The sequence below is a fragment of the Euwallacea similis genome, chromosome 17 (assembly GCF_039881205.1).
Source record: "Euwallacea similis isolate ESF13 chromosome 17, ESF131.1, whole genome shotgun sequence".
In the NCBI taxonomy this organism is placed as follows: Eukaryota; Metazoa; Arthropoda; class Insecta; order Coleoptera; family Curculionidae; genus Euwallacea; species Euwallacea similis.
The window spans coordinates 1,952,708-1,980,217 of NC_089625.1; the positions used below are offsets into that span (position 1 = coordinate 1,952,708).

At 37.4% G+C, this 27,510-nt stretch overlaps 1 protein-coding gene across 4 annotated transcripts in view; it reads right to left on the minus strand.

Moving 5' to 3' along the window:
* The window catches only part of unc-13, an 89,570-nt gene extending 67,154 nt beyond the window's left edge, over positions 1–22,416 (minus strand). The window contains exons 1-18 of one of the 4 annotated variants that reach the window (XM_066398399.1): positions 22,075–22,416; positions 15,265–15,294; positions 14,733–14,835; positions 10,153–10,270; positions 9,882–10,005; positions 9,491–9,607; positions 8,933–9,189; positions 7,742–7,887; positions 7,586–7,621; positions 7,307–7,422; positions 6,778–6,901; positions 6,484–6,723; positions 5,812–6,003; positions 5,567–5,760; positions 4,843–5,273; positions 4,408–4,702; positions 4,081–4,353; positions 3,614–3,837 (exon numbers count right to left, since the gene is read on the minus strand). In XM_066398399.1, coding sequence (XP_066254496.1) covers positions 3,614–3,837; positions 4,081–4,353; positions 4,408–4,702; positions 4,843–5,273; positions 5,567–5,760; positions 5,812–6,003; positions 6,484–6,723; positions 6,778–6,901; positions 7,307–7,422; positions 7,586–7,621; positions 7,742–7,887; positions 8,933–9,189; positions 9,491–9,607; positions 9,882–10,005; positions 10,153–10,270; positions 14,733–14,835; positions 15,265–15,294; positions 22,075–22,096 — 3,042 coding nt within the window. In that variant the 5' untranslated portion in view covers positions 22,097–22,416. Of the gene's footprint in view, positions 1–3,613; positions 3,838–4,080; positions 4,354–4,407; positions 4,703–4,842; positions 5,274–5,566; positions 5,761–5,811; positions 6,004–6,483; positions 6,724–6,777; positions 6,902–7,306; positions 7,423–7,585; positions 7,622–7,741; positions 7,888–8,932; positions 9,223–9,490; positions 9,608–9,881; positions 10,006–10,152; positions 10,271–14,732; positions 14,836–15,264; positions 15,295–22,074 lie in introns of all 4 variants that reach the window. The other 3 variants (XM_066398401.1, XM_066398397.1, XM_066398400.1) reach the window with 3 other exon arrangements.
* Between the last annotated feature and the right edge of the window lie 5,094 nt (positions 22,417–27,510).

Below are 27,510 nucleotides of genomic sequence, written 5' to 3' on the forward strand. Positions count from 1 at the left end.
CGGATATTCACTTTTATGCAACGATCTGCTATCATCTATAATATACTATGTAAAGCTTGCGAAAAGCAGCTTGGGTACTGAAAATTAAGGGTTTAAGTAATCCCAAGCCTTCTAAAATTATATAATATCACAACACACTCAAAATATGGAGCTCCATCTATGTTTAAATAGTCCAGCTACCGCAAGTATTGATACCTGCTGAAAACCTCACACTGTAAAGCAAAAGACGATCGATACTTTTACAGTTTTTGCAGGAATCAAGTTTCCGCCAGATATCACCAGAGGGCGTTGAATCGACTTGTTGCCACTGTTGCAATTTCTATAACATTTCTTTCTCCATCACCTTGTGGTCTCAAATTTCTGTCTCCACTTGCTTCATCAAATGTTTATTCGGCAATTGGACCCCAAAATGTCCGAATTTTGTTGAACTATCATTGTCATGTAATTTTTCCAAAACGACGAATACATACCGCTCGAATATAATTATAGTGCTTCGCCTTCATAACCAGATAAGCTTTCCTCTGCTTCAAAAGTCTCGCCAATCGCTGAGTACGTTGTGCCGACGTCAAAGGTCCCTCGAAGCCCCCATCGTTGAACATAATCTCAGGGGGGAATGAGTTGAGAAGAAAGTTATCGTCGAAATGCGGGGGGGATTTGGGGGTTACAGTGGATAGAGGTACTGTCTTAGCTATTAGGGTCTCACTGCGCACGCTCCATTGGCTACTGCCGAACTTCTTTTGGTTCATCAAGTCGCCGATGCTGCCGCGCACGCTCATGGTCGTTGTGCTGCTCAGGAAAGATCTTGCGAAGAGGAAGTTAGTAAGGAGTAAAGAAGAGTAATGTGAAAACCTTCTTTGCTTCTCACTAACCTGGACATGTAAGGACTGTGAGGTACCGAAGCATTACCAGTGGACAGTTTGTGATTGGCCGTGGTTGAGCGCACCAAATCGGTTATAATTCCCGGAGGAGCGATTTTATCAATATCAGACATACTGGAGCCGCGGCGCATGCACAGCCGGTCCTCGCTTTCTGCCATATTGGCAGAGGCCTTCTTACGCAGCCGCTCTACCGATCTCGCGTGCCGCGACGGTGACTTCATATTGGCGAACAAAGTCCACTTTACCGTTGACCACTCGCTCGACCAATGGGAGGTGGAGTTTTTGCGCAGGTCAGTCATTTCGGCCAATCATATTGGCTCAAATGAAAGGCGATTGTTTAGAAGAGTGCGATGTCTAAGCTATAAATAATACGAATCCTCGAGAGTGACATTGGCCGAAATGTTGATGGGGTAAACGAAATGTGCGGGTGTCTCGAAAATTGCTGAAAGTGGGTCAATGCTTCTTTTTATCAGCAGGAAGAGAAGTAAGGTAATTTCATGGTAATTGCCAAGTTATTTGAATTTTAATCTGAGGCGACCACATAGTAGGGAACCCACTATCATGATGGGTTCTTGGTCTATAATTTGAAGTGACATAAAATACTGTAAGTTATTAAAATTTCTATTTCGGCGTTTATGCTTATTGCCATCTAACAAAATTTGATATATAGTAAAATATTCTAACGATGTTGATAATAATGATAATAATGATTTTTTCGGTCCTGGAAATTCCATCAATGGGCGTTTTTAAGAGTCAATCGTTTCGGACAATTTATTCATTAAATTCGCCCAAAATCAGGACACTACGAGGAAGAATTTGCAAGCAAGATTCTTGAATCTGGAGATCACATAACTATTGTCACAACAGGATAGAAGACTACTTCTGGATCGTCAAAAATATTTCAAGCGGTAGGCATTGGAATGCCGCGCCTGTTTCTAACCGTCTTTTGACAATCCGGAATCGCTTTGCGCTCCTGCTGAAGTAGCCACAATTATTTTGTATACATACTTTGGACCCAGAAATTTTTTAAAAATGTAATTCTCTTCATTTTTCAAATCCCTGTTCTAATTAGATTCTAGGCAGAAAATAGACTTTTTTGCTCGATGCAATACTGAATGGGGCACTCTTTAACTATTAGGTTATCCCTTTTCATCTAAAAGCTTTTAAATTTCCCGTGGGGCTTTTACTCAATCTTGTGCGGTTTTGCAGATTTACGGTACTGGAAAGACTCTATCGAACTTGCTCAAATTGAAGCAAAAATATAGACATCGGGCGTTAATTCGTGCATCTGAGATGTGAAGCCAAGTGCCTGTCTCAATGAAAAATTAAATAAATAGAAAAGCAGGGTTTAGGACAGGAAAATCTCGTATATAAGCGAGGAAAATTGATGGTTCAAGTCACTGAAAAATGACGGGCTGCAGAGGGATCCATGACATATTTTTTCAAGGGATTATAGAGGAGACACTCTATTTTCCCACATTTACAAGGAGAGCAGGATTTGTTTGAGTCCGGGAAGTGGAATTTTCCCGACCTCAAATCACTCCTGAGAACAAAATAATAGTTTTACTAGCCAGGTTATAATTTATCCACGTGGGCGCTGATTAACAATCTGATTTAGATATCAAATGGGATGTTTGTTTCCGTTTGATGACTCGATTTAACTGTTTACGAATAGGTAGTAAAATCAGTCAATAAATGTTTGAATTTATCAATAGAATTGTTTTTGCTATACTTTTCTGCGAATGCACTCCCACAATTTCCAGACTTGACGTCAATGCCAGAAACAAACTTTCATTTGAGCCGCCGAATCACCACAATAATTCACAAATCACAAAAGAGGCGCAAAAGTCTGAACACACTAAAGTGACACCGAACGCACTGGAGCCTCGAACGCGTTTATTTCGCCATCACAAAGGTTGTCTGCATGGTTCGGTTGCCAACCCCCCCCCCGCTCCTCTCCTGCTATCCTTAAAGCTCATTCAGCAGGATAATCTCGTCTAATATACTTGACGATGCAGAAGCTCGTGTTTTAACCTTATCACAGGTGAAAATGCCTCTCTACACTAAACACTGGGTTAGCCATACCCCCTAGTTAGGAATTATTGTAGATTTTACAGCGATTAGTGCTCTAACCTAAACACTTGAATATTAAAGAATTTATGTCCTTCCATAGAACCATAAAGCATAGTGCTCATTATGTGAATGAATTTTTATGATCTCCATTGTGTGTTATATAAAAATCGATATACGGCTTAAATTTGTTAATTAGCAGGAATTTCATGGAACCACGATCATCAGTGTTGTCGGCCCTCTTTGGGTCTGTCCAACTATGCGAAAGGCCATGTAAAAATATCGTAAGTGCCTCCTCTCCTAAAGCATCAGGGGGGGTAGATCAACCGCTGTGTGTTGAAAGCTTTAAGCCCACGCAAAGCTATATTGAATATTAGAAAACTGTCGTTTTCCTATAGTTTACCACCACATTTATTAGGAATAATGACCATACTCAATTTTATGACCAAGGCAATGGCCATAGAACACCTCCAACAAACCCCTCTCCTCACTTTGAATGACCGTTAAACCCGCAAATCTCAAAAAGTGAAAATTTTTTGAATTTTAATTTGTAAATTTGAAAATGTAAAAAAATCGATTTTTAAAAATTGATAATAGTTTAAAACCTTCGAAATTATTAATTGATCATCTTTAATTAATTAATTGATGATTATTTTATCACTTACATGAATTTGCAGGAGAATCTTGTTGAAAGCCCACAGCCATCGCGCGTGGGCGGACACCTTCTGTTTGGGCTCTTCCTCTTCATGGTATTCCGGTTTCTTGGTATCAGCTACGTGATCTTCGAGCGCGTGATTTTCTTCCGCGATTTCGTCATGGTAATCCGGTTGAATGGTCACCGTGGGTACTATGGGCATAGTTTGGCGCAGCGACCCATGGCGCTGTACGCCTAATACATTGATATTTGTGAAATTTTCATTACAAAATTTGGAAAAAAAATTAAGTTTCGTATCGTTCATAGATGGAGGCAAGAGAAATCAATACAAAGGGACGCCATCTAGGCACAAAGTGGACAAACAAGTCTATTGTACACAGAGTATCGACGAATTGTGAACATGTTGCACCATCTAGCGACTCAGTTTTCAACGGCAGCAACTCAGTTTTCAAAGGTGCAACAAATTTAAAGACTTACCAGTGGACTCAACTACCGAAGGCTTCCTCACTAATGTGTCTTCAAATCCAGAATAACTATCAGATAGCTTCCTAGAGGACGCAGAATCACTAGTGCGCCTCCCTTGAGAATTTGAGGTTCTTCTTTGCAAGGAGGGATGAAAAGGGTCGACTACAGTGATCTGAGATGAGCCTCGCCTAAGACTGCCTCCGTCTTCTTCAGCGAAATTTTCGTTGCAAGGAGACTCTTGCTGCAACGCTACAGGCTTCGAGTAGGAAGGAGGGTGGGCGACACCTGCATGGTTGCAGGTGTTGAGGATTTAGCTAGCAGTGTTGATTAAAAACTTACCACCACTGTCCTCTTCCACATAACTATCTATGCTTTCCTGAGCCTCTAAATATGGATCTTCGTCATACTCGCTGTATTGCTCGATAAAAGGAGCTCGATTATTGTGATCGGCAAAAGTAGAGATGCCATTTTGCTGCGATTTTAGATCACTAGTGATATCGTTCCCTTGGAAATCTGAGGCTTGTTCGTACGAGTTGTCCAGGGACTGCTGTTGGTTGAGATAAGGATGGGTTTGGTCTATCGACTCTTGCTTTATCATGGTTCTTTGATGGCGCAATGAGTTTTGGCGGTTGATCTAAAAAAACTTTGCAATGAATAACTCTATTATACCTCTGTGGAATCCTAAATATTATTATTAGACATATGCAGAGATTTTGATCACTATGTCAAATTTTAACTAATAATTAACCTAGTTTGATATTGACTATTAGGCACCTTTTGACCTGCCGTCGGCCCGGTAATTTGAGCCCCATTATCAGTCTGAGGGACTTTCTCCTCCTTCTGCCCCTTTCCGAAATCCCCACCATTCCCGGAGTACTCATGGTACTGTTCAAATTTGTTCTGATTGTCACTAGGCACTATCACATCATTGTCTTTCACGGCCGGACTATCGGTGAGGAGGGGCTGCAGGGCGGCGCCGCCCAGCTGCTTCGCGTAGTAACTAATATTGCTAATGAAACTATTGTTCGTGTTATTGAAGTAGGCGCTATTCGCGGTTGTAGTCCTTGTGTCACTAGAGGGCGGCACTACCGGGAGCGCGTTTGGAGGGGGAGGTTGAGGCAAATTGTCCTCCTCTGGAAGGTTATCGTCTATGCTGCGATATGCGTAGTTGTAGTCTTCGTTATAGTTTTGAGCGCTGGCTGCTCCTAAAATTGTCTAATATATAACCTCATATCTTTTATATATTTTTAGCATTTTACGACACAAAACATGATATATTACACAATGTTACATCGCTATGATAAATTTACAGAAGTCGCAGAGGAATGAATGATGGATTATAGACATTAACGACTTCCTGTAAATATAAGTTAGATAAAGAGGACAGTCCAAATTATTAGTCAGGGACGACAGATAATTTTTATAGAAATCAAGTTAAAGATCTTCCTGTCAGTCTTTATCTGGACATTATTAATTTTGCCCTAATATAAATCCATACCTGCTCTGATATAATAATTATCATAAGTATCAGTCTCTCCATATTCCGCAGAACTAGTCCTCTTCATACGATTATTCTTATTCCTGGCATTGCGATGATTCGGGTTGGGTTTGGGCAGTTGTCGACCAGGGGTCGATGGTACGCTATTGAATCCAAATTTACTGGGTGTCTGTTGCAATTTCGCTAGGATTTTGCTGCAACCATTCACATTCATTTTTTAATTTTTGCGATAGAGTTTGGTTTACCTGGAACCTCTAGTAGGTGTAGGGGGAAGGCTGGCACCTCTGTGAGAGGGTGTATCGTATAGTTTATAATTGTCTTCGGTGTAGGAGCTCTGACGACTGGAGCTCCTTTTGGTAGGAATTTGAGGCATCTTTCTACGCCCTAAAGGTGTTGGTATTACTGGTCGGTGGTTTTCGTCCCCGTACCCCATGTATCTAGAACATAATTTACACTCAAAAATTCGATGAATATTCTATTTATTTAAATTTGCAAACGTTAGGGGCCTGATTCTGTAAACTAGAGAGTACAACAATGTTCCCCAGGGAATTGCGTTAAAATGGCTATCAAATATCGGCAAATACATATGCAAGGTTAATAAAGACACGTCATTTTGATGTTATTCCAAAGAAGAGTTCTACTTTTAGAATCAGCAATCTGTCTAATGTCCCCTAACTTGCACCTTAACCGACATTAGAGACGTGTTTCCCGATGTGCACGAAATTGAGGTAACCTTAGGGGTGTGTCTACGAATCCAAACCAACCCGAACAGACCTTAAGGGCGTGTTTTGACATGAACTAACCCGAACCAAGCTGAGGGCACAAGAGTTATTCTTTCGTCTCTTCATCTCTATATTCAATTTACTCAGATCATGATCTAGGTCTAAATTTAAACTAAACTGCGGGCTTCTCCTCACCCTTCATCTACTGCCACAATCGAGGACCTCCTCTTCAACCCTTGCATGGGAATACTAGGCAGTTTTTTGCCGGTTTTAGCCGGTTTATCCAAAGGAGGAACATCCTCTCTTTGGAAGTAAGTCCCCCCAGAGTCCCATTGACGATCCTCCTCGTCTTGGCCATACCTCTCCTCTTGAAATGGATAGGACAAAGAGTCGTAATACAAATCAATGCTCTGGCTTTTGTTCAAGGGGGCGGAGCTGCAATTTGAGTTTTTGTACTTTTGAAAAATCAGAAAATATCAATTTTGATACCTTTTCGGGAACTTCAAGTGGCTGTCATCCGGAGCTGTAAAGAAGGTCGTCTGACTGGTGTCGTTGTAGAAGATCGAGTCGTCGTACAATGTCGTCTGTCTCTCCAGACTGGGTCTTCTTAATGCTGAAAAAATGAATGCAGTTTTTCTTGACAAAAGATCTTTCATAAATAAAAGTGGCAACCGTCAAATTAATTTCACAAAACCATTACAATTCACCCGCTCACCACGGCACCGCATGTCTGAATAGTGACTCGAGATACTCAGAGAGGAAATAAAAAAAAACGCAAAGAAGGCAGAAGTCTATGAAGAAGCCGATAGATGAAACTCTGCCTTGAGGCACGTTTGCTCTGTAAAGTGAAATTTGGAATTACAAAAATTCGCAGATAAGAAAAAATCTGGACATGGGCCTGAGAAATTGCAGAAGAAACCTGAAACTCCAAAAGCCCTGCAAGAAGTGAAAGTTTCTGAGAAGAAGGCGACGACACTGAGAGACTTAAACAATACAGCATTTACATTATTTAGCCTACCTTTTTTAGTTAAGGTGTGCGTTCCGAAATATCCAGGATCGATGCTGTAGCCCACGTCCATTCCCTCCATGCTCTGGTTGTAAAAGGAGCTTTCACAGCTTTGCCAGATGTCTTGGCTGCAATTAAAAAGACTAGTTTGATGAAAGAAACAACAAACTATTTTATAAACATGTGTTTTTAGAGGTGCAATTAAGGCCTGGGGGTGATTTGGTGATCTTTGCCATCACCATTTGTGCAGATAGAGATAGAATTCTAGCAAGATTCCACTAAGTTTTTTACCTTTCGTTGCTTTCCCTTTGATAATTACGTCGACGGCTTTAAAAGTAAAAATATTGCCCATTACAACTGTAACCTTCTATACCTTTTGTGAACCAAAATGGCTTTTACAGTGATCAAATCCACTAATCTCTGTATTTAATTCTCAACTCTTCTTACCTCAAAATATCAGGTTTACTCCTGGGCCGACTGTTGTAGAACATGGGATCCGAATCAATGTTGTTTTCTGGATATGGACGTGGATTTTCCAAAGGAATATTCCCGCCGTAGGAGGTATAATCGTCGATGCTATTAGGGGAATATCTCTGGAATGGGGAGAAAAATTAGTCAGTTATCCAAGGAACTATTTGTGTCATCAAAACAAAGGTTTAATTGACCGCAGAACAGAAGAGAATAATGTCTCAACTAAATCAAATGTCCGCAGGGGCGTGCCTTCCCATCTTATAAATTGTTTTCTTCGTAATTGTCTCTTAGTGAAAATTTTAAAGATTAAAAACATAATGACCAACATCAGTTTGGCTTAAAACCCTGTGTTTGTTTAAAACCATGTCAGTTTTTAATCATTACAGGTTCCGACACCCGGATTAACTTTAGGGGCGTGCCAATTAAGCGTTAATAAATATCGACAGTTTTAAGGGGCGTGCCTTACGATTTCCATCAATTCAACTTGTCTTTAAGGGCGTGTGTCCTGGTCCACGTTAACCCCAACTGAGCTTGCAAGATGTCTCCAGAAGGATCAAACGTACTGAAACGGCTGGGAATGATCGATTCGACCAAGAACAATTGACAGATTTTGCTATTCATGCGATTAAATGTATTTTTTATACATATTATATATCACTGATATTTGACGTGCTAGACAGTGTTTCGTTTTTTTCAATTTTGAAGACATCTTTGGTAAATGAGATACTGTTCAGTGGCGACGAAATCGAAGGGAGTGCCGTTACTATGAGCTCTCACGTCTTATATCCACCGATTGAGCAGACGCAGCTCGCATTTCTGGCGTCAAAACAATATAATAGGGACGTCAGTACATGACGACCATCCAAGTAAAAAAATTGTCTCTCTCTCAGTGGACTGCGGGCCCTTGTGCTACGTCCAGTTCCTCCAGATCCCGGACGCCAATTAAGTTTAGAAGATGTTTTCAAGTCCTAAGTAACTTGATCTGATTTTAGGACCGTATTCTTACGATTTCAATTAGTTCCATCCGTCCTTAACGGCGTGTCTGGGCTTTTGAATTAATTTGAGCCGACGTGTCTCGTGATTTAAAGACACCCGAACCGGCTTTAGAGGGGTGTATTTAAATCTAAACTAGTCCGACCTTAGGGGCGTGTCGCTACCCGCACCTACCTTAGGGGAGTACTGATTGTATCTGCGATGCCCTCCAGGGCTCAAATGGTGATGATGCACCAATGATTGTGCAGCTAAGTACTGCCCCCCATTCCCGTCTTCGCGCTCGTATGAGTTTTCTCGACTCGTTTCGAACGACCTGTGGGGGCTGTTCAATTGATGGGCGGCCGATCTGAATTGCGAGGCGGACGAGTTTGGGTGCTGACCCACCGGATAATTCAAGTCGGACGTATAGTCGCTGTCCTCCGAGTATCCCGCTGAAATGTCATTGTCAAAGTGATTACTATTGGCTGAAAAAGAAACAAAGTAGAGGGGTAAGGGAGAGAGAGAGTGCAGAGAAAGATACAAATATAATAGGTATAATGAAACCAAAGACAATTCATAAAAAAATTGGTCACTTGTGTATTATGTGCGGCAGAATGAGTGATTTATGTTAGGCGACCCTTGCTACACATGTGACATAAGTGATATGTGACAGAAGTGACAAAGAATTGGTAGTCTACATGTATGAATTGTCTTTGGTGCAGAGGTAAGACTAAATCAAGCAGTCAAACTTACATCGTCCAATGAAATTGAAGTGTCTGTTGGCCTGGTCGGTACGAGCTTCCATGTCGATCCACTTGTTTAAAGTTTCCAGTTTCCTCTGCAAATCTGAAGCATCCATATTCTCAGGATCTAAAACAAGAACTTCCTGAAACACTCTTACTTCCTGCTGCGAATTAGTAAAGTCCAGACTTGGATAGAGGGAACTGGAATGGCTAATGACTGTTGTAGGGAAGTTAGCTCTAAGCGGGGGCCGTTGTTTCAACTTGGAGTTTAAGCAAGTTAATTACTGTCGAACACACCCTAATGGCTGGACTTCTCAAATATTTAATTAACCTCCGACATTTCGTCTGAGCAAATTATCTCTGTTTCTGAATTGGAGTTTGTATACATGATTAAGACTTACCGAAAGGCAGTTCGAAACGGCAGTCGACCAGCAATGAGTGTCCTGTTGCCGTTTTGGTTCCAACAACTTCTCCATCCTTCATTACCAGTTCTGCGTCCAGAGAAAGCCATTGTCCTGTACCCTCCTAGATAATGAAAAGTTGTATCAATAATCAACAATAGAAGTACACATTAATTTACTTGGAGAGAGGTATATTAATTACATGGACCGTGTTCGCTGTTTGAAATGCGGACAATTAATGCAACAGGTCCGGATTGATTTATTCAATTACCTCGATGGAATAATGGATTGTCTGCAATGGTAGCCAGTGATAACCCATGGCACGATCCCAAATCATTCCTTTGCTCCACACCTCGATCAGTAGTCCCGTGTTTAGGTTGCTGGTTTCGCTGGAATTATAAGCAAATTTCTTAATTTCTCCCTCTAATCGTGGAGGATTTGAAATTGAAATTTCTACGATAAATCTCCGTGGTTTATAGGCTCATGACAGCACTGCAGGGTAAACACAATAGCTTAAGGCTTCTCTAGCTGGCAGCCCTCCAATTCTCCTGACAATAATTCAAATTAGCTGAAACAAGAGACCATCCCAAGGATTAAATTTGAATAATTTAATATTTTGCTTTTTGCGGATTCTAAAATTTCAATAATTATTATGACAGAGTTTTAAAAAAAAACTTTACCTGAAAACTTGAGAAAAATTGAAATCTGGCAACAAGCCATTATTCTTTTGTCGGTTAGTCGCGATAGTCACGAAGCAGTGACGTATCAGTCTGAGCCATGTTGCCAAATGGCAAAATTTGTATTGAGATATTAGGTCTCTTCGATATTCAAACGACTTTAGGGTAATCTTACTGGAACAAAGCCAAGTACTTTTACATTGACAACGCGCATCGCCCGGAAGTTGAAAAATTAAATCATTGGTATTTTACGAAAAATAATCTTAAAAATTTGCGAGTACCTCATTTGATACATCTCTGACTTCAATCAGACTGGAAAATGTCAGTGTTTTTTCAAGATATTTTGAGGAACAATTCATAAAAAATTCGTAAGCGTAGATTGTTCAAACATTCTCTTTTTGAAGTTTTAAGGGCATATGGAGTATTAATCGATTTCATTAAATTAATGCTTTATTTTCTACTTCACTGACTTTAATGAAATGTATTCAAAAATTTCATTGGTCTTTTCAGGCACGTTGAGTAACAAATTATTAGCTATTCATTGGCGTAGATTGTCCAAAGTTCTCTTATCGAGATTTAAAAAGCACATGGCATTTTGCTTGGTTTAAGCGAACCCGAATTAATCTAAACAAAAAATAAAAAACCTATATAACACTTTTTTGAGCCACCCCGTATGTTTTAAACGTTTGTATTTAAACCATTCGTCTGTCTCTACGAGGTTTTGATTAAGAATATTTGATATACCCCGGATGATCAATATTTAGCTTCGAGACATTATCCATTTGCCGTTGATATCGGTGCAGTCTTTATGGTTTCCGTGGTCATTTTATGGCTTTATGGTTTGGATGTACCTAAATTTTGTTTTATTTTTAGCCAAATTAAGGCTAAGTCTGTTCTCCAATTTCCGGTTCATCCAGACCGTACCACGCTCGGAGTATTCGGGCGGTTCAAATCCAGGGGTAAAATATAAGAGGAATTTTTGCATGTACAGCTTATAGTTGAAATTGATAATCTATTCTAGAATGGATTTATTATATATATATATATATATATATATATATATATATATATATACAGGGTGTCCCAGATAAGGATGAACAGCATGGGGATCTTGGAAACGGTAATAGATACAAAATGGTTTAAATTGGGAAAAAGTTGGGCAATTTAAAGCAAATTAATAATCTGTTTTTATATCGACGAAATTCCGAATGGTTACGAAGATATCCGGAAAAAAACGAATTTGGCGGTTTTCGTTTTTTGCAAATAACTCTTATACGGTTATAGTTAGAGGAATAAAAGTTTTACATTATTAAAGCACTTTTTTGAGAACTGTTTAGCAGTGTTGCCAGTTTTCTTGTTACATCCTTACTTTCGGAGAAAAATGAGTAAACTTTTGATTTTCATATGGGCGTGATATCAATTATTTATATTTTCAAAATCGTCATAAAATTCCCTTTTCAGCCATGCATTACATTTAATATTTTTCTCAGAAACTCTATGAGTTATAGCCATTAAAGCATTTTTTGATAAGTAGGCCATGATTTTGACTTATAGTAATGGTGCACATTAAATAAATGAATGCTGTGGAAACGTCAACATTATTTAAAAGTATAAATATATTACTGGTATCACCCTAAAATTAAAAAAATAATTGTTTCAAATTATGTATTTAATAACAACAATGCGGCTAAACTTGGATCGAATCAAAATCTCAAATTATAACAAATGTTCAAATAAACCACCATTATTTTCCAGGCATAGGTATGCTCTTTTCACAGTCGAATCTAAAACTCTGTTTAACATTTCTGGGGTAATTGTATTGAATGCTTCTCTTACACATATTTGTAATTCTTCTTCGTTTTCAAAATTTTGAGTGTATACTTTGTTTTTTATGTAACCCCAGAGGAAAAAATCCAATGGTGTTATGTCCGGAGATCGCGCTGGCCACAAAATGTCATTGTGAGTTCCAATAGATCTTCTTGGAAACTGCTTAGTGAGATATTCCCTTACGACCCTCGCATTATGTGCTGGAGCCCCATCTTGCTGGAACCAACAGTCACGAATTTCCCCTAATCGTAAATTATCAAATGCATTTTCAAAATCATGTTGCAATATGTTGAGATACCGGTCTGAAGTGAGAGAGTTGTAATAGAAAACTGGTCCGATAATTCTATTTCCAAATATTCCACACCACATATTAAACCCAAAGCGATGTTGGTGTCTTGATGATTTTTTTAATCGTGGATTCTGTTGTGACCAATAATAAGTATTGTGTCGGTTAAAAATTCCATTGTTGGTTATCATGCTTTCATCTGTCCAAATTATTTTAGAAGGAAAATTTATATCATCTTCACATTTTCTTGTATACCACTCGCAAAAACTTCTACGCCTCACTTCATCACCTTGTACAAGAGCATGGCAAACTTTAAATTTATAAGGACGAAAATTGTTCTTTCTTAAAACACGATGGGCCGTTGACTTAGCAACACCAGTACGCATTTCAATATACCTACATGATGTTTCGGGAGTTTCTATAACAGATTGTAAAACAGCATTTTGTATATTTTCGGTCAACTTCTTTTTGCGAGCATTTACAGGTTGTTTAAACGAACCATATTCTTTCAAATTAGACATCAGTCTTCTAAATATGGATTTTCCGGGTTGCTTTCTTTCCGGGAACTGATTAAAATACATATCTTCAGCATCTACACAATTTCTGTGACAAAATATGTAACACGACAACATGTCAAATTTCTCTTCATTAGAAAAGCAATTTTGAGACATTATTATGCACACGTCAAACAAATTTAAGGTTTTACAACTTTTAAATAATGTTGACGTTTCCACAGCATTCATTTATTTAATGTGCACCATTACTATAAGTCAAAATCATGGCCTACTTATCAAAAAATGCTTTAATGGCTATAACTCATAGAGTTTCTGAGAAAAATATTAAATGTAATGCATGGCTGAAAACGGAATTTTATGATGATTTTGAAAATATAAATAATTGATATCACGCCCATATGAAAATCAAAAGTTTACTCATTTTTCTCTGAAAGTAAGGATGTAACAAGAAAACTGGCAACACTGCTAAACAGTTCTCAAAAAAGTGCTTTAATAATGTAAAACTTTTATTCCTCTAACTATAACCGTATAAGAGTTATTTGCAAAAAACGAAAACCGCCAAATTCGTTTTTTTCCGGATATCTTCGTAACCATTCGGAATTTCGTCGATATAAAAACAGATTATTAATTTGCTTTAAATTGCCTAACTTTTTCCCAATTTAAACCATTTTGTATCTATTACCGTTTCCGAGATCCCCATGCTGTTCATCCTTATCTGGGACACCCTGTATATATATATATATATATATATACACATACATATATATTTTTTAAGGCGAGTATGACGCAAGGTAACTATGAAGAGCTCTAATTAGTAATCAAGTCCAATCAAACATACCACAATTATTAAGATAATTCCTCATAGGTAAATCTCCTTATCGATGCATATTTTAGTTAAGTGTTGATATAATATTGCTATGACTTCAAAATCGTCGAATATTGCCTAGAATTCGTCAATAGTAATCGCCCGTGAAGGAGAGTAACTTGTCCGCCTTAAGGCCTAATTGTACGCCCTAGTGCTAGCCGTCACCTGAAGTTTAACCCTCCGGTTTGGAAATTCCATTATAACTACAGCTAAAGTTCAAGACAGAGGTATACAACTGGGTATAAGAAGTCTCAGCACTTCCTATTATTTTACCTCTATAATCCTTAATGAATCTGCCTTACAATCGCAAAGGTACCCATCTGTTTAGTTACATAACTTTCCTGTAAAAGCTTTTACAAAAGTTCAAGAGAAGAGATAAGAAAAGGTATTTAGGATGCTTATTCAAACCCGGATTAAAACAAATAACCGGAGTGGAAATGAAATTTTCTCTGAAGAGATGAGGAAGGGATTTTCACGACTTGAACGCCCAAAATGTGAATCGAAACGCCAGGTATTTAGAGGTAAAATATAGAGAGTTGCAACTGTCTTAGAACTCAACCCTTAGGTAACCTTAGGCTGTGGGATTATCCTGACCTATTAGAACGGGAAATTGGGCCTCTCTAATACCTTTATTAGACACAAAGTGGACTTAGTTAAGTATTGTGATCACAGAATACTTACAATAAGAAATCTTGTTCCCAACATGGCGATGGTCCTTTGACTGTTACAGTTGTAGATTTAACGTTTTGTAGCTTCAATGTGACGTAGGTATTAAATTGGGTAGCTGAAACCATGAAAATCACAATTAGAGGTTTCCCAGAAAGTTGGCAACGTGACAACGTTCTTTTCTCAACAGTTTTGATGTTATCTCTAGAGCTGTCATACCTTAGGCAACGTTGCCACATTAAAAAATTCTTTCCACTACAATGGCTCTTTGACAAGAACAATGGAAAATGACCTACTTAAATCTTCAAAGACCGTTATCTCCCCCTAACTCCCTTAATAATAAATCAAATTATTCTCTTCCAGTTCAAAGATTTAATGTTTAAAGACCATTCTTTTGAAATATGTGCATTAAATTTAATGGCAGTTTTAACGGGCAGCATTTCCTAGTAGGTTAAGTTTTCCCTCTGTTTGCTTTGAAGCCGGTTCGCTGGTAAAAGGGCAAAGAATGCAGATAATCTTTATAAGTTTGCACTTCGATTGGACTTACCTTGAGCTCCAACGTAACGGGCTTTCTTAACTGAAACAAGAGAATACATGAAATTAGTTCCATGGAAATAAATTTATTACGTGGTATCGTGCTCCTTGAAAACGCAATAAAATGAGTCCTGGCAATAATTTAGGCAGCAATCTGGAAGAAACAACTTAATTGATAATTCATTTTCCTCGCTGTACACTGCGTCATTAGCGAATGAATGAGGATTAATGATATCCGGGGAAAGCGTAAAATTCCTTTAGATTCCGAGGAAATTTCATCAGAAAAATCTAGGAAATTTAACTTGTAATTTGAATTTTTTAGAGAAGCCATGGGAGTATCGATTCAAAAAATTAGAATTTTGAAGAGATGATATCACTGTTAATGTTACCTTGAAAATTACTTCCATGTATCATTATTACATATATTATTAGATAAGTATATTCAATGAGAGGACAGTGACCCTGGCCCAACTGGTCTTCAACAACTCCCAGGGAAAACTTTCCGTATTTGTCACACAATTTAGAAAAGCCAAAAGGTTTTATCAACACCTAATGTTTTAAAAAGATGAGAAGAGGAATGAAGGTAAAATGTCAAATTAAAGAAACAAGTCGATTTGACAATATAACGCTTTGTTTTCGTTTGAATTTGGTAACAAAACTTTAAACGTTGCCAGACTTCTATTGAATCTTGAGTTTCATTCTCATTACCCGAATTATCGTAGTTCAACCGTCTTCAAAGGCGTTTAAGCATTCAATAAATTATTTTTATCCCCTACTTATTGCTATTTTCACGTTTTATTTCTCATGATTGGCTAGTTTCTTAGATACATTTTTCCATAAATTATTTTTCACCTTATACAGTTAGTAATCTACACTACATCAAATTTGATTTTTTGCATGTAAATCACGTAAGTCACGCAAAGCATGAGCGTAAAATAAAAAAATTCCAGGTACGTGACATCTATTAAAATCCGTTTATAAAAGTTCTTTGCGATTTAATACCTTGGGAAAAGTTCCTCATTTTTGAGCGCAAACTGCGCTTTAACAGAGACGAAATTCGGTTATTTTAACCCCAGTTTTAAGACTGAATTTTCATGTTTTCAAAGTGAGGTGTCTCGCTCTGCCAAAGGCCGATTTAATAATAAGAGCTTTTTTAATCTGAATAAAGGATTGAGTCTTGGATAAATATACCGAGCAAATAGCCACAAAGTTTTAATTTTATCGATGTTTAGTTTAATTAAAATGAAAGTTTCACGAAACACGCAAGAAGTAACTTAAGAAACTCGAAAGTAATAATACCCAGTATGATTAAGTCCTGCTAAATGTCTGTCCAAATTACCTGAAACAATCAATGTTCAATTAATTATATATGTCAATTAATTGGGGAGTATGATGAGTAATTTTGCAGTTAATTCCAATTGTATCAAGTCTACCGTCATGTTCGTTGATTGTATGTGACATCATATCAGCATTCGTAAATGAATTATTTCCCTTGTTAAATTGCCTTAAGATTGGCTTTACGCTCATATACACATTCGTATAAAAGTTTAATAATATGGCAACACTGCAACCCACTTTTGTCTCTCCGCTTTGACATATACGCACAGACACCACATCAGTTTTGAAGCTCGCGAACGACAGTTTCGGTCAAACAATGTTGCCAAACATACAAAAATGCACATATTAACACTTATTCTTATCTTTTTAGTAGGGAAAAAGTATATTTGCCGATTTTGTTTCTTCTAATTAGTACATAAATTATAAATTTTTCAAGCTCATTTCCTGCTCACTTCCAAATGAAAATCAAGCATCTATTCACAAATGATACCAAGATCCTCAATGAAATTGCCTCAAGTGAGATACTACTGGCAAAAATCCATTCGCCTATTGCCAAGATTATCATGATAGTGGTTTTTACAAGATTTTTCTAACATTTTTGAATATATGGGTTAAGTTTCTCTACTTTACTTTATGTCAATTCGATAATTGGGAATAGGGCTTCTATTTACCGCATTTCGTTGGTAAATAAAACCAATTTAAGTTATCGGTTTTCAGGCAGATGATTGATGGTTTATTTTAAATAGAGCTATAGATTGGTGTTCCGCGATTTCTTTTGTCAGCAACGTTCCGCATCGTTCCATAACAACAATGAGATCGATTGCTGCAACGAAATTGTTCAAATACTCAGTCTTTTTTCGTATCAAACAAGGATGAAAACCTTTTTCCCGTCTGTCAATACTCGATTCGTCCGTGGGCTTAAATAAGCAAAAAGCGAGTGAAATCCGTTTATCCGCTTTTAGGGTCTAAACAGGCGATTCTTGTCTATATGCTTCAACAATAAATTATTCTCACAGCTTTGGATGGAATTTATTATTCAAAAGCTTCTCCTGGCTTAAAACCAGCATTAAAACAATATTACAAAAAGCTGGAAAAATTCGCGGTGAACTTTAAGTTACTTTCAGAAGGCTTTAATAAAACACCACCCAGCAATGCGGTGCAGAAATCTACGAAATCGATAAAGGCATCCAGGTAGATGCCCTTTAACTGGGTTGTAATAGGGAGCGATAACTTTTAAAAGTGCTGTAACTTCATTTTCCACAAAAATAAAAAAGAAACCGGACAGTGGACTAACTGGAAACACCTCCACTTAACCACGGCAAAAAGCCATCCAGAAATGGCTCGGAAAATTGCGGGTGTGAAACACGTTAAAGCAATTTGTTTTTGTGTGATTTCCAGAGTATCCGGGGAGAAGAAATAAAACTGTGCCAGGTATTTTTAGCTGATCTGGATTGGAAATCCCGATGTGGGCGTCAATTTCCGTCTGGTTTCTTCTAATGCAGTCTACGTTAAGTGGTTCGAAGGTTTTCGGGCCCATTAAATAAGACGATAAGAGTTTTTTAAAAAGTCCCTTCGACATCTCATAAAAAGGTAATTATGAACTTAATTAAAACATTTGCCCTCAAAAACAATCATATGCATGCGTTTCAATTCCATGTACTTCATTTATTAGAGCGATGAAGGTTTGGAGTTTTCTAACAAAAATGATTACCAAATTCCAATAGCTTAGAAAGGGTTACATGTCATTATGGGTTTATCCAGAATTCTCACCCTTAAAAGCCCTTAAATCAAATAAATTCATTTGAATAATGGAATAAACATCAATTTTAAAGGCAATTAGTTATTGATATTTAATTGATAATTGAATACTTGATTATATAGAGTAATGCGGGTTGAGAGGGTTCTTTAGATAAGATGAAATTGCATCAATTTGAATATGGCTTAGCAAAGAACAGATCAATTTCTAAGTGGAAAATTAAGTATAAGAACTTTCTGGCAAGTCGTCAACTACTTGCAAAAATTGACTGCGCCACTGGCTAATTTATTGACAAATTGCAATTATAAATTTAATATATTATTCTAGTACCAATTAAAAAGTGAAATTTGGTATTTCAACTGTTAGCCACAGTGGCATAACTCAGGGCAGATCAATTTCGAAACAAAAAATTCAGCCTTAAAACCTCTTTTTTAGATATCGTCAATTAGATTCAGATGTTGGATACTCCTCTGAGTTAGTACAAAAGAACTTAGTGTCTATTTTACTAAAAAAACTTCAATTCCCAATCACACTAATATCTCAGTAATGCCTGGAGAGAAATTACCCGAAAACCCTACTTCTTGCATATCGTCAATTACTTTCAGGAATTAGCTGTACCACTAACTCACATAAAATTCTTCAAAGTTCGCTTGAGATAAGACGAAATTGCAGAATTTAACTCTCAATCACAGTATATCTACTGCTTCTAGAAAGGAACTACTCCACTGCGACTAATTTATTGCAAAATTGTTGACTTCACTTGATTAAGACACGAAATTTGAACTGTTAAACGCAGTGGCATTGCAGATTAATTCCTAGACTGGAAATTGAATCTAAAAAAATCTCATTTTTGCCTATTATCCGCTAGGTCCAGATATTAGCTCCACCACTGATTTAATGCCAAATTATCTAGAGTTCAAACAAAATTTGAAGCTTCTCCCAAATATCTCAGAAGTGGTGACTTGGATCACAAACACAAATCTCAGAAACGGTTGTAAGGTTCACGGAGCAATAAGAGCCGTAAGTTTGAACACACTATTGTTCTTGAAAGTCTTGCTCTAAACATTGACTTCAATCATTTCGTATTTTGTATAGAAAAAGTTCATCCTATTTTATTGAACAATTTATCGAATTTAAACTTTATCCACTTAGATACTGACTCGAGTTTTGTCTCCGAAACTTCCTCAATTAAATTACCATTGAGTGTTTACCCTTAGTTTGAATGCCTGGCAAAGCGGCGATGAGTCGCAAGGATATTTTTGAGGGCTCATAATAAATTTAATTTTATTCCGTTTCGATTTAACACTGGAACGCGCATCACGTAGTCAATGAAGTAGGTAGTTACGTAACATACTCAAGACCTCCTAAGAAGGAAGACAGAGGCCATAAACCGAGGAATGTTCACTTAACAGCCGCATAAATTGAGCCAAATAGGTCGGAGGTCACAATAGAGGTACTTCCGTGGGTAAAGTGCATCTGGGGGATTATGCTCCCGTCAAGTTATTGCATAGGATCAGAATAACTGACTGATGGTAGTGAATATTAATAGCGACAATTTATGTTTTACGAATAAGATCCAGAACATTCTTAAGTTAAAATTTCGAATTAGTTTAGAATTAGATATCGTTAATATGCAGATCGTTGCATTAGAAAATTTCCATTTCTAGGTCTGATTGAATAAACTTTTTCTTGAAATTTCTAAAGAGCTGGTCAACGCGAAAATTTGAAAACTTCCCGACATGCGTTGAAAAGAGATGGGACTGTGGAAAATCTGGAACATTCGCAAAGTTTTTCTGTGGATATGAGGAATGAAATACAACTTTGAGGAAAGCTTTTATGAATCGTTTCGAAACCGAAACTTCTAATGGAGGCAAAAGTGTCTAGATAGACCATAACCCACACTTGAAGGCATTGAAATTCAGGGTTGTAATGCTGATGTTGACGTCAGAGCAAATCCCATACGAAACCCAAATTATGAGTATTTCTACGTATAGGAATTCTATCTATTTCGGCTTTTAGACTAACAGTAATAGTTCAGGCTACCGCAAGATTCGCAATCGACACGTGTACGTCCCCCATAACTAATCCATGAGGGGCGCTTAATGCTGTGAGGTCGGACTTAATAAAGTAGAAAATCTTTCAATAACCCCGGAAACATAAAAGAACTGGTTTAACGAGCCAATAGTCAGATTCACAAAAAATCGTTATATTTTTAGCCGTCACGCTATTAGTTCTCATGTAAAATGCATGTGGAAAACCCATATTTCCGCCGCCTCGATCCTTTCCACACTAGGGCACTGAAATTGCCGTTGCTCCAGAGGCCCGAATCAATATTTTTCATCACCAGGTAGACGGCCCTTAAATGGACTATCGTGAATGCCAAGGGGCTTGTACGATACTCCAGAAAACAACTTGATTTGGCAACGTCACGCTTCGCTTTTGTTTTGATTTTGACAATTTTTAAAAGTGGCGAGCTCCTAAATAACCGTGCACTGAAATTTCACTGTTGCCAGGTTTCTTTTCTAGGAATATCGTCAACACAATATAAGTTTCTTATTATTCTCCACGCCTATTAATAAACGTCTTATCGCTTTCGTGAATAAAAGAACAGCGTTAATGAGTCAGGAACGTGCCTGGTTTATCGGGTATGTCCAAGGCAACTTCCGTATTTTCATTTGGAGAAACAAACGTTTTATTCAAGTTACTTTGTTACAGGTTTTTTGTAGATTTCCGACTCCCTGCAGAAAATTTGTCATATATTCATCCGTCTCTAGATGGTGACACTTCGTTAGCATAGCTTTAATATCAAGAGGTGGCTCTGCTGGTATAATTCACCCTTCAAACTTCAGAACGTACGTTTTATTATTCCACCGACAATTCAATTCCTTTTCAGCACAATTCATTACGCATAAAGCATCAGTTATCATACACCACAAGTGAAATAACAATTTTAATGAAGAGACAGCAGGATCAATATGCTTATCAGTATTTCCCTCTGGCATGAGAAATGTCCGATAACGCATTCAATACAAGAATGTTCATTGTTTTAACACGGCGTTTATTCAGTTTGAAGCTTTAGAGCCCTGAATAGTTTTGGCTGATTTTTGGTTTATATAAACTGTAAATTTTAATCTGAATATCAAACAACAATTTTCCTCAAAACTCGTTACAATATCGGGTCGTTAAAGGCGTAGCTAATGGACTTCCATTGTTTGAGCCATTTTCGTACATAGACGACCTTCCGTGCAAAACGGACCTTATGACGGTCAATATTCGGGCTCATTTTATAATTTTATTTGGTGGCGGTAAATCGGACACGCAAATCGCCTTTTAGTAATAAATAATAAATGTAATGTAATGGAAATCTCGAACGCAGCTGCACGAGGCTGACGTAACATGACAGGCCCGCCAATACTGGCTCGCGTCATTCTGACGTCACCTTGATCGACAGTAGCTATGTTCCAGAATTTCTTTGGGGCCTAAATTCGGAATATTTTTTTATTCGTCGATTGTATCGAAATAAGAAGAAACTTCAAATAGATTCTCAATCCGCAATCAAATCAAGTGCAGTCGTTTCTGAATTCGTCCCTTATTAAGTGTTACATAACCCCAAAAACCTTTATATTTTCCCCATTCCCTTGCAGCAGGTGATGCCTAAGGCGTACTTGTCATAGAGCTGTAATAAAAAGATCCTACCAAAGCCTCACTGAATATAGTGAGGAAACTAACCTGTAACACTCAATAATGACATCCTAGAATCCAGCTTGATTGGACCGTCTCCACGGCGGAGAAAACCGATCTAACCTGAACTAACCGCAACCGGGTCCACATTCACCACAAAGTGTCACCAGAACCGCGTGCTCGACCATTTCACCAGGAAAGGGAGGCTTTTCGCGACGGGTGACGTCACCGTAGACGATTGGTGACGTCCGTTGAGTGCAAAAAAGTCGGCCATACTGCCCCGGTTTACGAGGATGCGTCGCGACGCCGACGACGTCGGCTGGTGGGACCTGCGCCCTTCATGAGTCTGAGATAAGGGTGGAAAGGAGCTTGAGAATGGATGAGCGGAGGTGGTCGGCTAATAATTGAATAAAATTGGATGGAATTAAATTTCCGGGAAGAACATTGCTATATCAGTTGCAATTGAGTGGGAGATGAATTGCTTGTCTGGACAAATAAATATTTGGCGAATATTTTAATTAATGCCGAGTTTCGGAGATTATTTTTGTCCCTAATTGTGGTAGAAGACCCATCATATGTTCGAGTTATTATTACTGGCAAAAAAGCGTAATAACCCATCCTCATCCGCTTTAAAGCTAAGCTACAAACATCCATCAGTGAGACAACTTTAAGAACACACTTCAGTTACATCATTACTTAACTTAAACTTGAATTATGCCGCTAGGTCGAATATCCATGCAGAAAGTACATTTTCCGTGAGAAACTCTGGATGCATTTCAATGCGCCGCCGTACTTCGGGTCATAGGTCAAGCACCTTTGCATCGATTTCAATTTAAAAATTACCGCATTTTTTATGAACGTTCCTATTGAACCCTTTTCATATCTGCTGATAGAAACTCTTCTACCTGGGGGAAGGGGGGAGAGAAAGTTAGTGAAAGGGGTGAAATTTTATGTGGTTACGTTGAAGAGATGCTCCACCTCTTGATAAATGACAAGGCAATATTAAAGACATCAGGAAAAGCTGCTTTTAAAGCGTGTTAAACCGATTAGACGCTGATGGCATTTTGCCAGGTTTCGATGGCGTTTTACAATCACCGAGATATTTTCTGTACCTTCATCACTCTCCTCGCAATGCAAGCATTCTAGCTAACCTGCCTAAAAATGTTCCCGCAGTGAGCTATGGGTCTCAGAAAATAGTCCTGCGTCTCCTCCAATAAACGATCCTTTTAATGATTCTTAAGCTCCCGTCATCAATGTTCGTATCAATCGTATAATTCCCAGAGCAAGCTCACGTGCCACTCTTGACTCCTCTACAACAATCCGCTTATCTCATTCTGGTACTTTTTTTTCAGACAATGCTCTGCTTTAAAAACCTCCTTTTGGAGCCATCCCTCTTTGTTCTGGAAATCCAAAAGGGCATCCTGTTCCTGAAGCAATAAGGTGTTTCTACTGAAATCTTGTTGTTCTCATTTACTGGTAATTAAAACTTCTTTCAGGAGTTGATGAAAGCTGCTCAGTCAGCTGATTGAACCTATACCTCAAAACCTCCAGCTGCAGCTGCGCGTTCTCTAAAATATTCTCCTCTTCCACCTGTCTTTCTGCCGGCCGACATTTTACCAAAAAGTTTCTTTTTCTCAATTCAAGTCTCCCTCGATTGAGCCTCACATGTATTCCAAAATGTCTTTTTTTTCGAGCTTTCTTATGTTTTCACAATTGCAGCTGCACTTCTAAAATATTCTCCTCAAATCCTCCCAAAACCCCTCTATTCTGCTTATTATTCTTCACGCAATTTCTCATCTTTCTAACTCTATGAGCCTATATCAAAGTATAATAAGATTCAGTAAGGTTTCTTCTGCAAGGGGTAATGCAAGCTGTCAAGGAAGTCATGCAATTGTCCCCAAGAAACCTTGAGAGCTTTGAATTCCTGTGGGGAACATACGTAGAACTTTCATCATTTGATGTTGAAATTACATTTATTAAAATTGCGGAATAATCTTCACAGACTCCTTAAGGCAGCCCCAGTAGCCATGCTTCTGGACACTTTTTCATATCTAGTTAAATTTACCAAATTAAATGGTACCCGCAGTGGCCACCTTCCTGTTTGGCTTCAAAATAGATATCGAATATTGTTGCAATCTGGAACTTTGCTTGTTGAAATTAATACGCTTTTTGGTCCCCACAGCTAAAGCTTTCAAAACTTACTACATTGACTCCACACTTACTCCTGTAAGCTTTTGAACATATACAGGGTGCCAAATTCGACTCCCCTATATCTATTTGAAAACGGAAAGTAATAGGAAAAATTTAAACCATGGATCTTCAATGAGGTTGGATGACCTTCATTTCGACTTAAACAAGTTCATTTCTAAAATGTCGGAATAACGAGCTATGATATCATCAATGGTATTTTCCCAAAAACGTACCCAAATCCTGACAAAATGATGTTGATTCTAATTTTCCACATAACTTTTGTTAAAGACATTTTTTCTCATGTGTTATGATTTAAAAATTATAAGCAAAAACGTCTTAGAAATTACCGTAAAAAAATATTTAGAAATACCAGACTAGCCTTGATTTATTCTTATACCTAGTTTGTTAGATCTCGTGTTGTACAGTAATACCTAAATAACACAATCGGACAAAACTCGATTGGCATTAACGGACCTCTGCAGTGGCCAAGAAAGTACCCTGACTTAACCCTCATAGACTTTTCCTTGTGGAGATTTCTTAAAAGTAAGGTTTGACAGTCCTCCAACATGTGGCCGGAAACGCTTAGCCTCCGAGATACGAGGTGTTAACATTTAAAAATATATATAATTATTCGAAATAAATTTGGAATAATGAATGTTAGGTTCTTAAAATTTTGCACTTATGTATGTTAGTAAAGAGTTGCATTTTTAGTTTAAAGGTAATTTTTATCTACTGCCAGTGGCGTAGTTAGACGTGAGTCAGGCGACGTTTTCATCATTAATTATAGAACACCAATAGATTTTTGAACATTTTTATTATTTTCGGACTCTCCTAACATTTTACAACAAAAAAGATTTCTTTGCCTAATGCTAATTTATTCTTAGAAAAATGACCGGCAACTTCAAGCAATGATCATAGAAATCATCAGTTTCAATACAAAATCAAAGCATGTCATTTTCCTAAAATAAGTTAGTATTAGGCGAGATCAAGAGACCTTTTTTGTTATAAAATGTTAGGAAAGTCCAAAAATAATAAAAATATTTAAAAAATGATTGATGTTCTACTATAAGATCATTTAAATTTCATATCTAGCAAGCTATAGGATTTTACACAAGAGAAATAGAAGATAAAAAGTAGGTCGTAGCTTGATCACATGCCGCAACATGACATTAAAATTAATTTTTGATAAAGGAGCCGAGTGAGGTTATGTTGTTTTATTTACTTTTATCGTCATACGTTCTTTTCTTCAACAAACTTCACAAATGACTAGATATGAAATTTAAATGGTCTCTCTGTACAATTTATGACGAAAACGTCGTCCGACTCACTCCTAACTACGCCACTAGCGGCATAAAAATGGACTTTATGCTAAAAATACAGCTCTTTACCAACGTACAATAACTATAAAATTTGAACAACCTAGCATTCACTGTTCTAAATTGATTTTAAATATATTTTTTTGATTTTCAATACCATATATCTTGAAATCTCAGTGTTTCCAGTTACAGATTTTTAGGAACTTTTTTCTTTCAATACCATAAGAAATTGTGTCGTGAAGTTACGGACCATACTTAGGAAGCACCCTGTATATGATCAAAATTGAATGGTTTCAGGCCGTTGGTGTAAATTTTGACGACTTAAAGGCTTTGTTCTTCAATGTATTTTACAATGACTTTAATTTCATTTGGAGCTTGCAGTACCCAAATTCGAACGAAGACTTTAAAGTTCTGAAACTTCTGAGGTTCCATTATAAGTTCCATATCTATACTTTAAGATAGTTTGAATATATTGAAGCAATTTCAAAGAAGTTTCTTGTAGTTTAAACTGTTGGAGCAAGTGCAGTTTAGTTATGACTACACGAGGAAGAACTGGAAGATTGAGAAGTATTCAAAGGTAAAAGTTCTAGTTTTATTTCTTGACATGCTGGTGAATGATAAATTATTTACCTATTTCTTAGGTGATTTATCAAGAATTTACAGGGAAACAGGGTACATTTCACAATAAACAAACCATAAAATATGGGGTTAATGTGGTGAAAGGTACCTTGCTAAGCAAGGGTAAAAAACCCTCTAGGGATGTGAATTTTTAACTCAGTTAAATAGGCAAAAGACGCCACGATTATATTCGTACCGCCTCTAAATGAAAACTTTTAAAAAATAATATAAAGCGATTTTGGCTGGCAATGATATATGTTTTGGTCCCCTAAATTGGTATATCTTTGCCTATTTAACCTTATAAATGAAAACAGAAAAGAACATACCAGTTTGAAGTATCAGACGACTGCAAATCCTTCTACAACCATCAGTTATTATTTTGGGATTTGATGCCGCCGTCTGTAGGTGGGCGGTTGTACTATCAGATCATTTAAATTTCATATCTAGCCAGCTATGGGATTTTACACAAAAGAAATAGAAGATAAAAAGTAGGTCGTAGCTTGATCATATGCCGCAAAATAACGTTAAAATTAATTTTTTATAAAGGAGCCGAGTGAGGTTATGTTGCTTTATTCAAAAAATTTCACAGCTAACTAGATTTGAGATTTAAATGATCTCTCTGTACTACATGACCAGTTTGTCCCTCTGTTAGAGATTTCAAAATGAATTTATAGATTGCAGATTTCTAATTGACTTATTCCTTGTTTTTTCATACATTTGGCATTCCAACGCCAGCATTGTACCATCCCTAGTTGAAATTAAAATAAATTCATCCTTGATAATTCTGTGGGATTCCCACGGCATTAAAAAAAAAAAGAGAAATTTTTCTGTTGGGATTTTTCAACAACTTTAAGTAGAAATTTGAAGACGTCACTATCATTTTTATACCATTTGCAATTAAAATAAGAATCAAATTTCCATCCATCCCCTAAGACCATGGCTCTATTATCCGCATCTGTTGTTTTTTTATCGATTGTCATGCCGCCATCTATAGGGCAATATCTTAACAGCATAATCAGGGATGTCATCTGTCGGAAATACACCAAAGCTATTATTGATTACCTTTCGGAACTTTGAGAAATTTACATTCGCCAAATTGTCAATAATCTATCACTGTTAGTTGCGGGAAAAAAATTCACTAGGGAATGGATTCTGAAATCGTCTTCATTGCGGTGATAATTAAAGAATATCGACAAAACAACATAGTTAAAGTCGCGGCTGATAAAGCAAAATGCGTCCCAAATAGGGGGACCTAATTACTTAGGATTATACATCCAAATGCTTGTACAATGGAAATGATGCCTGGATTCTTACACAAGAATTAATCAGTCGCCATAGTATCCAGATATTTTTTCTGTAT